General features: G+C 43.4%; 1 protein-coding gene across 1 annotated transcript; it reads right to left on the bottom strand.

Moving 5' to 3' along the window:
• Positions 1-7061: 7061 nt before the first annotated feature.
• On the bottom strand, positions 7062-13440 carry CBLN2 (cerebellin 2 precursor; the record flags this gene model as incomplete). The annotated part of the gene is made up of 3 exons (XM_040479520.1): positions 7062-9788; positions 10052-10171; positions 13093-13440. Coding segments are annotated over 3 exons (666 nt in total), but the record flags the coding sequence as incomplete, so codon positions are not given.
• Between the last annotated feature and the right edge of the window lies 1 nt (position 13441).

Here is a 13441-nt window from a genome sequence, read left to right as displayed (position 1 = left end):
AAATCGACTTTAATTTTGTTCAGTTAGTTTTAACTTTATTTTTAAAAAACTAACTTTAAAGCTCATTATGCTTTCAGGGCAAGAGATCTAATCTCTTAAACACTCCCTGACTCCATGTTCTAAGAGATTTCTCTAGCCAGAGGTTAAGCTTAAAGCTTCATGAACAGCTTTAAGACAAGATGCTCAATTCAAGCCTAGCTTATTTACCTTATGTCCTTGATTTCTCAGATTTTACTCTAGAAATCTAGAGAGTGACCTGTGTCCTTTAGAAAATATACAATATTGTTGAGAAAAAGAGCTATTTATATTTATACGTTTGTGTATTTTCAGTTCCATCTTTGCAAAAAGTTTCGGGGCGGAACTAAAGGGAAAGAAACGTTTCCAGTATCAATTTCTGCATGAAAATAGTGAGAGCTCAGACTGTGGTGTTTCTGGTACAAGAGGGTCAGTAAATTCACAGCAGCTCTTGTAATTTTTCTCTTATGATTACAATCAAGCAGTTTGTTGTCCTGGTGGTTTAATTTAAATATCAGTTAGTTAATACACACTGCAATATTGGTTTCAGGAGTAGAGTTCGGTGACTCATCACTTACATAAAACACCCAGTCCTCATCACAAGTGCTCTCCTTAGTACCCAACACCCATCTAACCCCCCACCACCACCCTGCAGCAACCCCCAATTTGTTCTCTATCCTTAAGAGTCTCTTGTGGTTTGTTTCCCTCTCTTCTATTCCCCCCCTTCCCATGTGTTCATTTCTTTTATTTCTTAAATTCCACCTGTGAGTAAAAACAGTTTTTATGTTTGCAGAATAGAAAGATAAGCTGTCCCGTTTTTTAAACAATGAGTTTTCCTGAAATAACTAGGATGCAAACAGTTTTGATTAATCATCGCACATACAGAGATCTTCTTCAAGAAAATCTTTTTCTTACTTTAGCTCTCCAGCTGAGATACGGTAAAACACAATAGATGAGAGAATAGGTTCTGAAGTCAGAAAGCCCGTAGTCAGATTCCCACCTCTGTGACTCATTTGCTGTGAGATCTTGACCACATCACCGAATCGCTTCAAACCGCATTCGCCACCATCTAGAAAATGGTGATAATGATAGCGCCTACTTTGTACAATTCTCATAATGATTCAATGGAAAGGTAACTATAAAATGCTAGACACAGCGCGTGACCTGTGCAAAGGGTTGATGTATTATGGTTTCTCATTAACAGCAGTGATGGCATCATTCTGCCAGGATGACTCCCGCATCTGCAATTTTTCCCCATAAATATGAAGGAAGCACTCTCTTTTTCATTTGTACTCTCATATTCACATTAGGGCTTTAACTGATAGATCCTTGAAGCATTACGGGGGGGTATAGAAACTTGGAAGGCCATTCAGTACACTTTTTGGCAACACGCAAATTTCGTTGGTGGTTATGTTTCAAAGAGACTTGTGATATGAACGATGGAGATAAAAAGTAATTTCTTGACCTCAAAAGATCAAAAAATCCTTCTAGTTTGCAAATTATACAATTACGTCAATTTGCGTCCAGCAAAACTGAAGCCGCGTTTTTGTCTTTCTATAACTTGATGTAAGGGAATTCCCAGAGGCCTCTCTCTGGAGCTCTTTTGCATACTAATTATTCAGCGGTTTCAATCACGGCAGCAGCACCATCTATTGGGGAGTTTTTCCTGAAACAAATGTTTCTACAATTCTGGAAACAAAAAATATCACAAAATAAATTTATGTTCATTTCAGTTTTTCATCGAGATAAAAAGAAAATTTATTTCAGTAAAAGAATTTCTTCTAGTGAACATAGTCAGGAATTGGTAAGAATCACAAGTCAATGTCTCATGACAGTCACTGTTGAGACAATAAAACAAAAAAAGGAAAAATTAAGTATCAAAAGTAATAGGCCTTAGGGGAGAATACTTCTTCCCTAATTATCACAGTCTGATGCACGCATGCTTTTTGACTGCTAAATGACTGGGGAGATGTGACAATCTTCGCTGAAAATCCAGCCCCTTGTCACTTCTTTGTGCCAAGGTAATTCAGATGCAATGGATGAAGACTAGATTAGACCATGATCCACTGATCATAGCTTTCTGTTGGGTTTATAGCACCAGATGGCTTAATTATTCTCAACAGTTCTCAATCTCTGTCTGTCAGGGAGACCAGATGTAATTTCTACCTTCTGTAGAAATAGATGCCTACGATTGAATACAAGAAATAAAATATGAAACAGACCCAAGAATTGAGGTGAGTTAGTAGAAGTAAGTCCATGTACAAAGCAAAGTCCATATCACCTCCCTCTTCCCTGATAGCAAGGGTTCAGTGCTGGCACAGCTGGAGGCACATGGGAAGCATTTTGACAGAGGTAAGTTGTGGTTACACCTATTCGTTTATATTCAATGTTTGCACACTCACAAACACACATGTATTTGTGATTAGCTAATAAAACACACATAATTCATGTTTTCTACCAGTGCAATTTGATTTCACGTTTATTTTTTGTGTCTTAGGGTAGACATTGAGTAACGCCCCAATGTATTCATTGGGTTAATAGCTTGTAAAATATGCCAAAATGCTAGATAAGGTCCTCCATCCAGCTCTGTTTGTGATGGACTTCACATCATGCCTTACTTGTATCTTGATTTAGATCCATCTTCTAAGGGTTTGACTAATTCTAGCATGCCTTCTGTCTTCTCCAGCAACTCACCACACAAGGCAAACAGAAATAAAACTGTAAAAAAGGGCTATTATATCTTAACCTTCATGTGTTAAAACAATGGAAATTCCCCATATCTGTCCCATTCCACTTTAGTACATTCAAGGTTGGCTCATGAGCCCTAGTGTGCCATATGTCTGCCAAATACCCAACCACATTCAGCGTGGGAGGAGAGGTCACAGGGAGCCTTTTGGTCGGAAGATTAATGGATGTTCAGTGTATTCAATGTCAACACCCAAATAGCATTCTCCACTTCATGTGTGAAAAATGTTTTTCACTTTAGTAAACACGCATTCAAATTTCTAAGGTTCCTCCTAAGCTCACCCCAGCCTACCCCTCACCATGAGTTGACCCTGGATATCCTCCAGGCTATATATTTAGCAAGGACTGCAAACTCTTGGCACACACAATGTGTGTCTTTATTTTTCTATCATCATCCCTAAGCACGCTATCTAGCCCCTAAGGAGCAATATGTAAATGTTATGAAATGAAAAGGAAACATCTACACCTTGACCACAAAAGAATGGATTTTTTTAATAAATGACATAACTGCTTTTTCCACTGAAAGTTTATAGTTCCAGAACAAAACTATGCTACAGTGTCCCTACATGGTGCTTGGGAATATGAAAAAAAAATGAAAGTATCACATTTTCATGTCCTATATTTGTTTTTCAGTGATAGACGTCTCTCTAAAAGTATACCACTTATGACCTAATAGTTACATGATTGCAAAAAAAAAAAAAAGATATGTTAGCAATTCAAAGATAAATATTGATTTTAATTCAATATTTGTATTTATTTTAATGTTAATTTGAAAGCTGTTAGGAATCTTTATGATCCATGCAAAACATTGTAAAAACAAACCACGTCAAAAAACATTGCAAATGAGGAATTTCAGTAGTAAGAAATCTTTGCCAATTTTTCTGGTTAATTTGGTTATATTTAAAATATTATTCTTAAGTCAGTTCCATAGCAAAGTACCCAGAGTCACAATAAAAGCTCATAGATAGTACAAAGTCAAGGAGATGGGAGGATGCTCCATATCCTACTGGTCTTTAAAGAGCATAAGAAATTTAGGGAAGCATTTTAAGACGAAAAATTAAGAGCAAACAGACTTAAGCAAAATACTCAGCAGTCCCACATCCCCAGTGCATTGCCAACATTCTCCACATTTTCCATCTCAGGCAGGGTTTGTTTTTGTTTTTGTTTTTGCCACCTGGAACAAATTCCACAAGAGAAATTAGCACTCCTGAAAAATACGAGGGGGCAGTAATAAAAGTTAAGGCGTAGCCAGTCGGGCTGCAAAACTGGTGGTGGCTCATTACTAAGTAGGTTCCATTGTGTTAGGATGGCTCCAGTGCAAAGCAGCGTCCTAACCCCGGGGGGTTCCTGCTGGAGGCATTAAGAAGAGGGAATGAAGATTTCTTTTCCAAATTAAGTTGTCAAGGAGCTCATTTACACTACACAGTGAGTGTATGTGGGCGAGTTGCTGAAGATGATGATTTATGAGGCTATAGACACTTAAGTGATTCTGGTGATGGAAATCCACAGCAAAATCCACTTAGGAGGACAAAACAGAGCTCCTATTATCTGTGGGAGGTAAAACCACACGGCTTTTGCCCTCACAAATTTCAAGTTACCCTACTGGGTTTGGGAATGGAAAGAAAGCTCACTTACTTAGAATTCATGTTTTGGTGTAATATTATTACACAAAAACGTATTTTTTTTTTAAAACTTGATATTCATTGGATCTAATTTAAAGGAATTTTGAAAAGATGTTTCTTCTATTTTTGAAGGGAAGGTGAGGACTGGACTGACCAATCACATCATGGAGAGCTAGGTAACAAATAGACATTTAAAATATCTAAAGGTGAATGAATTGTAGCTCTCCATCTTTTTTTTTTTTTTTCAACGTTTATTTATTTTTGGGACAGAGAGAGACAGAGCATGAACAGGGGAGGGGCAGAGAGAGAGGGAGACACAGAATCGGAAACAGGCTCCAGGGTCTGAGCCATCAGCCCAGAGCCCGACGCGGGGCTCGAACTCACGGACCGCGAGATCGTGACCTGGCTGAAGTCGGACGCTTAACCGACTGCACCACCCAGGCGCCCCTAGCTCTCCATCTTCAAAGGCAGTAAACCTTCCCGCAAACAAAATTATGTCTTAAAAGGCTAGGCAAATACATAAACGTACTTGATTAGTGTACGTGGCCATTAGCAGTTAACATCTTCACAGTGTTTTCTTTAAAAAAAAAAAAAAATTCTGAGCACAAAAAATGTAAAATGATAAAACCAAAATGGAAATTGTAGCTTACCTTTCTCCACTCTCTTTGGTGTGCATGCTCTTTAAATGCCAAGAAAATTAATTTTAAGAGTCTTATGAGAACTTACAGGCTTTGATCTTACATGTTAAATGTATTTGCAATATCCTATTTTAGTAGCAAAGTGTGAGTCCCCTTGACAAGTAAATTCCTATGTAAACAACGGAAAACGGAAAAACTCACTGTAGTGCTATGGTTAATCTAGTTTTACATTTTTTACAAGTGTTTCTACAGAGTGCGCGGACGAACCTTTACAATAATTCTATGTCACCTGTCTCTGTGAGTTCTAACTTTTATTTATACCACCTTCAATGTAATGTAACAGCTTCTCATTCATGTGCATTAGATTATTATATACTTCCTATGCTTTAGGAATGTAAGCACTAACTACTTATTCACGCTGACATTATCTTATTGCAATATTCATTTCCTTATAAAAGATTACAAAACCACCACACAAATTGACAGCTTATTCTCTGCTCCTTTTGCTACCTATGAGACATGCTGAAGCAGCCCGTGCTTTTGTTTTGCTTGTATAAAGGAATTCATCAAGGTCTCCCCTCACCTAGTTCCAGATTCCAGGGGAATGTGACCAATCTACGCATTTTATTTCATTCACTGATAAAAATCAGATGTATTTGTTCGTGTATTTATGGGCAAATGATATACATGTTACTGCGTATGTGACGATACCAATTAATACAAATAAAATTAGGGATTCAGGAAAGGTTTTGGTTTGCTTTTGTGTATCTTTTTTAACTCTTCTGATGCTTGATATATATAACTAGATTTTCCAAAAAAAAAAAAAAAAATTACAACATTTTTTTTCCCAAACAAGTAAATATTTAATCTCTATAGGATTCCATGAGTTTTCCTGCCAATATTTGATGGACTTTTATGACCTTTGCTCGAAGAAGTCCTAGTAATCACAAACTTTTAAAATGTAAATAATTTCATTATGCATGAGTACATAAATAAAAAAAATATTAAGGTGCAAAAAGGGTTCAGGAATTATAGATAGTAAATACAGTTTCTCAGGACATAGAGTTGAATCAGGGTCATATTTCAAATTAGAATAAATTTTAAGTTAAAAAATAGTATCGTTTTAAAGGCATTTACACTTTAGTACAATTAACATTTGACAGCTAGACCCACTCGCTATTATAATGCCAAAATGTTGATAACTCAATTTTTACTCGTGTTAAAAATATTAGTTTTATATTTTTGTAAAATGTGGATATCGCATGCTGGAGCAGAAAGGTGGGCTTGAGCCACATAGGACAGTGCAAGAACATAATGCAGAATTGAGTTAGTATGAAAATGCATAGATTTTGACATAGTCATATTATCATCATTCTTAAAAATCAAATTAAACTTCTGGAGTGCTACCATTTTAACAAGCTCATGGGGAATATGGAAACTTACTTTCACATAAAAGTGTCCTCCTGTCAGATGTTCATTTTAAACACTTTTAATAAATAGCATATTGGAAAAAATCTCACTTTCTGGAAACACCCTCCCTGCCACATAATGCCTCCGGTCACCACAGTGTCCTGTAGATCTCACAGAGTGTCCCTGTGATCTCACGATAGCCTCGTGAGTTGGGCAGGAGGTGTGGGGGTTCCTGAACTGGCTCCACAGATGGGGAAACTGAGGCCCAGAGCCAGGGAAGCACGGATCAGATGGTGTGTATTCCAGATGTCACTCTTCCCTCCCCAATTAAAGGAAAACACATTTCAAATTTTGCTCTGATGATGTATATTTTTATGGACCACACACAGGAACTTCACCTCCATCAAAGATCCTTAGCCAAACAACCCGCACAGCTGTGACTGCGGGTGACAAATGACTTCGGCAGCACGATTGTCATGGCTTCTCCCTAATGCAGTGTTTGGCATCCAGCTCAAAACAGAAATAAATAAGTAAGTAAATAAATAAATAAATGACAGGAGTGGAATCAACAGGATGAAGCTGTTTTCCTAATATAAAACAAACTCCTGAAATATACGTCTTTTTAGCTTGATCGATTCAATAACTTATTTATTAGACAGCATAACCAAATAACAACCTGTATGTAGTAAAGCTGTAAATACAAACAAATATATGCGTTACATTTTAGTAAGCAATAAAAATAACAAGTACTCATATATTTTTCAATCTCCAAAGGGTGATATGATCCGCTAATGAAGTTTGCTGCTTGTTTGAAACTGACCACTGAACAGAAGGTTGAAAAAAATGAGGGACCAGAGGACTAACTCACCAAAGGCAGTAAGACACAGATGAAAAATATTCGCTAGCATCGAGCTGTTGGTGTTATCAGCATTAATAAACAACGCCCGTACTTAGAAGCGTGTCTCCTAATCACAGAGCCAAAATACCCAAAATGATGTTTGGTTGATGTTTCTTGATTTTTTTTTTTTTTCCTAACAAAATGTGATAGCATTTCAATTCAAATTAATTAGATTATTGAGTATCCTATTATGCTGTCCATCTAAGACCAGGAAAACGTAGAGCCTTCATCAAAGTATACTTTTTTCATTTCTCTAATCCTCACTGCATTTATTGTTTGAAAATGGAAGCCAATGTTTCCCCATGTTCATACCGATCTTAGAAACAACTGATGCCATATTGAAATGTCAGTTTCTTTTAGACCCATGCCCTCTGACTGCAATACTGGATTGGACCTTGTACCACATCAAGAATTCTATGTGATAAAAGCAGACTGCCTGCCCATAAAGCATTAGCTGTCTGGTTCCCATAATATCTCTCCCCAAAACCCTCCTGGGTGACAAATACATATGTATAAATAGAAATGTATTTCAGTGTGCAGTCTCCATCTAGACCCACGGCTAGATCTCCACATGGGAGTGTGCATTGGAGTGTGTGTTTTCAAGAGGTACGGTGTGCATTTTCCCTTCCCCGAGTCCTTCATCCTTGGCCTTCGCTTGCATACATTTTAGGAGTCGAGAGACAATTGGAAGGCGTTAGAGCAAGCCAGACATCAAACCCATTTATTCTGAATCTTAAATTATGACTTTTTATCATCAATATTTTGGTTACAGTGTTACACAAAAGACAAATTAACGTCCGCTGTGAGGTCTCTTCTTGGATTGCTTTGGGATTAGCAACGTTTCCTTGGCCTATGAACCCTGCACCCATCATCTCCCAGCCGAGTCTTAACACTATTGTTGTACAAGGTGCCCAAACAGGAAGGCTTTGCAAAACTGCTCCCAGGGTGCCTCTGCCAATACCTGTAACCACTGTGACTTCCAGGTGGCTTCTCGCCAGGTGCTCCCAGAGAGTGTCAACACGCCTCTTTCCTTGGTGGATCAGAGGAGGATCCTGGAGGGGAGTAGCCCGTCCTGCTGGCTTTGAAACACCTGATCCGGATGCACTCATGGAGGGGTGGACACAGACAGATGAAGACAGGCAGCTGGGAAGACCGAAGCACGCTGGGCCAAGGAAGCGTGTGTTTAGAACACTCGGTCATTATGCTCCCATGCTTCTCTTATGTGATTCAGGCCACCCAGGAACATCAAGTTGTTAAAGTATTCCAGAGTGTTAAAAAAAAAAAAAAGAGAGAGAGAGAGAGAGAAAGAAAAAAAAAACCAACAATCCAGCTGGTTAGTTCTAAAGGTGCATCTGAGAGAATCTCTTTGAAAGAAGCAGAATTGTCCGTCTGCCACTTGGACTCTGAGATACGGGTACCTTCTGTTTGGTGCGGTCTCATCCACAACAAAATACACAGGTATGTTTCTGTTTTGTTTGTTTGGTCTCATTCAAGAAATCGACATACGTTTCTCTCCCCCATCCCAGGACGAAAAATAGAAGTAAGGGTAAGGAGGGAGAGCTGAGTGTGGAAAGAAAGCAAAGCTTTTCCAGAAAAAAAAAAGAACAGCGACAACCAAAAAAACCCCACACACACACGTAAACAATACAAAGCCAAAGTCGCAGTCCCATCGTGCAAAATTTGCTTCTCCGGATAAAGCGCTTCTTGACAGATTCACAATGTCCCCTTCCCCCTCCCGAGGCCTCCCGTCCACCCGGGGGCAAATACAGAATGAAAGCGAAGCCGTTCTTTTCCTTAAGGCGGAACAGACACACAAAGAACACATTTCAAGGACTATCCGGCCGGTGGTGATTCGTGGGGCTCTTGCTCTGAGTCCCGCCTGCGACCTGCAATCCATCCTGGAGATCGACGGCACTCCTCGCGTGGGGCAACAATACAACGTACAAACAAAAGGAAGAGAAGTCAACGGCCCCGACAATAAAATCCAGTATTGACTTTACGATCACAGGTACAAATTGCTCAAATCGATAAATTCGTTTCTCCTTAAGACCTCGTCGTCTAAAACTAATTAGAAGCCAGGTTCCCGAGGAGTGGCCGATATGCAAAGAAAATACTGGAGATTTAGAAGGAAATCATTCTTCTACCTCAACAGTCTGAAGGAGGTTGGAACCAAGTGGTCTTGTCCTGGCAAGTTCAGGGTGTTCGGAAGGGCAGACGCCTGGGTCCAGATCGCAACTTCCCCACCGTCTGGGGGGTCTGTGTTCATAGAGGGAAAACCAAGAAGCCCGAGAATGTGGAGTACTTCCAGCCTCCCATGAGGTTGCCCCTCTCCAGTTTGAGATGCACGGTGTCCTCTTTCTCCATCAGCAGCAGGACACCATTGCTGGCGGCTTCTCTGGTGACGTCCTGGTCCCCTGCAAAGGCTGAGATCACTGGGTAGCCGTTCTGCATCAAACTGACCTGCAGGGCAGACGGTAAAGGTCAGCAGACCGTGCAGGACCCCACCTGCCCGCACTTGTCCTCACCTCCCCCGCGCCCCACCTCTTCCAGGGGAGCCCCAGGCCAGGGCCTGGCCCAGAACGCGAGGCAGGCCCTGAGCCCGGAGCCCTGGGTCAGCCGGCTCCCGGCTGGCGCGGGGTCACAGAGGGGGTGCCAGGACCTGCGGCCACGGGGCGTTAGTAGTCCGACGCTGGAAGGGTCCAGGCAGCTTGGAAGCTACCCACCTGGATGGTCTGTCTGTTGTACACTTTGACCACGTGGAAGCTGAAGCTATAAATGCCTTTTCTCGGTGCTACAAATATGCTGGAGGCAAGATCGAAATGGTTGCCAATATTTACTAATACCTGAAAGAGAAGAGGGAATACAGCACAAACGTGGCAAGCCCCTCCTCAGCATCTGTTTTACCCAGACTGGCAACACCACCCACCGACGCCAGGTACTCCAGGAGCCGCCGAGCCGCAAGCCAGCGCCTAGGCAGCAAGCCAAGGCTGCCCCCGGGGGGAGGAGCCGGTGGTAAAATGCCCTGCACGGGGAAGGGGCTGGAAAAGAATCCTCATGGACCGCAATGAACAAGGATGTTTAAAAATGTATCTCGCCTGTGGATTGACAAGGTGCGTGCAAATTTCGCACGGTGAGGGCCAGGGCGAGGGAGAGGAACAGAAGACGATAAGGTCAGGACACGAGCTAAACGGAGTCTGTTCAGACCTGTGTGGGATTCTGGGGACTTCGACGTGAAGTTCAGTTTCGCAGAAATAGAGGGCCGCGCCAGACTGAATGGGGACAACCGGGCCATGGGGTCATCAATACCAAAGCCGATTCAATGAGATAACCTCCAGCCACTCAAGCTTGGAACTCCACTCCATTGCGCCCAGGAGAGAATGGACGGTGTGAAGTTCTTGTCCCCACGTGTCCCCAGCCCCTGGCACCCTCCGTGGCAGGGCCCAAGAGGTTCTGGATCTCGGGTACTCAGTGGAAGACCCCACGGGGGTAGGCAAACCCTGGCTGCAGCTGATTCCCTGCACTTTCCTCTGAGCCGTGCGCTTGCTCCCTTGGCTGAGCTATGATGTCATGCAGAAAGGCTTGAGGAAGCAAACGGTGTGCAGGCAGCAGTTGGATACTCTGAGCTCAAACTGCAGGAGGGAGTCTGCAAGACTAATGACAAAATTAACCGGAGGATACGAGGTCACGTGACCCTGCAGCCGCCTTTTCTCAAACAAAAGGGGGGATGAGGGTGTTACAATGCCATAAGCAGACTTTGAAGAGTGGAGGACCCCTCGTAATGACCCAGTGCCCTTTCAGATGGTTAAGGCAGAATCTGGCCACTCTGTCTGGATCCTGTCCCCATTCCTACTCACACACAAATGCACAACTCAGTTAAAATCATCAAACGGCCCCCCTCGGTGCTCTTGGGCTTTTAAAACAGACAGCCAGCAACAACAAAACCCGAGATTAGGGATCCTGTCATCTGTTCAGAAAAGGAGTCTCAGCTGAACACCTTCTGCTGTTATTTCTCACACACTCATCACAGATGAATGATGTGCAATCCCTCAGCCGTGTGGGATGTTGCCCCTGAGAAGCGCCGTAAGGACTCGGGAAATAAGCCTGGAGCCAGCTTCTTCGACACAGCTCAGGGCACCGCTCAGTCCCCCTGCCTGCCGGGCTCACGCAGACACTCCGGGCTCTATTGTCCGAGACCTTGTACTTCACAACGCCTGTCTGTCTCTTCAAGCCTGTGCTCTCTCCGTCTGCCTTACAACACCTTATAAGAGAATAAAGCATTCTCCTTCCAAACCCTTGGGGCTGTTTCTTCCACCTCAACGACCTCAACTCTTTTCCATCCGTTTACATTCAGGGAGCTGGTAACTTTTGGGCCCTGTTGTAGATGAGAGGACACCCAAGGAGCCCAGAAAAGCAGGTTTTCCGTACACCCTACCTGGGGAGCCAGGGAAACATCGTTTAGCCTGTCCTGCCATAGTTAGCGTGTCTATAAAATTAGAATCTTCCTACAACGTGTCTTGCCCGACATCACACCAAATGACACGATGGATTAGCAACGCTGTGAAAACTATTTGTAGGACTTCGGGAGATGACTAATAATAAGGCACAAAGAAGGATGCATTAATAGTGTAAAGAGGTTGCAAATACCCATTTCATTATTGTCTACTGTACCTGGACATCTTTAAAATAAATAATTTTATTTAAAAAACAGACGAAAGAACGGACCCCCCCCCAAACCTCCAAACCTCAAGTAGATAAGCCTTAGCAAGAATGAACATAAATTAATACTCTGGCCTAAAAAGAGGCAGCGGTATGTGTAGGTTTACTGGGTGTGAGAATCGGTTAACAGAAAGGAAGTTAATTAAGTGTGGCTGGTGAGCCCAGCCCTCTGTTTTAGGGGCAAAAGGAAGGGACTGAGCAGGTAAAGTTTGGGAACCGCCATAAGGTTTTCAATTTGTTTCTGAACAACAGTAACCAAGACGGGAGGGCACAGGAGGAAGGTCACAACCCCCCATCCTGAGCCCCATGACCCAGAGAAGGGATTGCCAAGGTCTGAGCATTCAGTGACCCTTGTGCTTTGAACCTAGAAAGAGAAGTGGAATGGCCTAGGGCAACATAAGTCACTGATCCCTACTTGTTTTTTTTCTTAATCTATAGAACCATACTATATATAATATTTACGGGCCGGGTATATTTGCACATTACAATGCATGTATCGTATTTCCTATCTATTCCATTTCTCTGACCACACTCTATTTTGTTTTGTATTTATATAGCCATCCCTGCCGTTGCCCCCACATTCTTCCCAACTTTTTTTTTTTTTTTTTTGAAGATAAGCATCCTGTCCCCAAACCATCCCCCAATAAGCAATAAGCACATAGTTTCTGATCGAGAACCCTCTCTTTGGGTGTGTTATCAACGCGCTCAATCCTCAAGTTGGCCACCTGGGGGGCTGAAACCCATCCACCCCAAAGGACAGCCCTCACCCCAGAGGAGAGTAAAATGGGCAGTTTCCTTTTGGGGAATGCATTCCAGGTCTCTCGGCTTTAAGGGACTGTCAGTCGTCCCAGTGCGAACTGACCTGATGGTGATACAAAAGCTACATTGCGAAAAGGGGAAATGGCAAGGAGGGCTTACTCGAAAAGGCAGGAAGGACAAGGGCAGGGCGGGGAGGCAGGGAGAGCCTGGAAGTCCCCAGCCCACGCGCCCGGGCCCCCGCCCTCTCCACCCCCGGAGGGAGGCGAGGCGGCCCGGCCGGCCGGCTGACCTGGTCGAAGTAGATTGTCATGGTGCGGTTGCTCATCTCGGACGGCTCGTGGTTGGTGCTCCGCGTGGCGGAGAAGGCCACCTTGGCGCTGCCCGAGCGCACGGAGATGCCCAGGGAGGAGGTGACCGCGCCGTCCGCCGACGGGCTCGAGTCGCACACCACCAGGCACTTGCCCTCCAGCACGATGGGCTCCGTGTCGTTCTGCGCCCGCACCGGGCAGCCGGCCGGCAGCAGCAGCAGCAACAGGGCCAGCGCCGCCCCCAGGCAGGAGCCGCAGCCAGCCGGCTCGCGCAGCGCCCCCCGGCGCCCGGGCATGGTCAGCGGCGGCCCTCGGGGGCCCCGGCCGGGC

Source organism: Herpailurus yagouaroundi, unplaced genomic scaffold (assembly GCF_014898765.1).
Source record: "Herpailurus yagouaroundi ecotype Mexico unplaced genomic scaffold, PumYag 142, whole genome shotgun sequence".
In the NCBI taxonomy this organism is placed as follows: domain Eukaryota; kingdom Metazoa; phylum Chordata; class Mammalia; order Carnivora; family Felidae; genus Herpailurus; species Herpailurus yagouaroundi.
The sequence above is the reverse complement of the archived record's forward strand: the minus strand, read 5'-3'. Positions and strand labels throughout refer to the sequence as shown.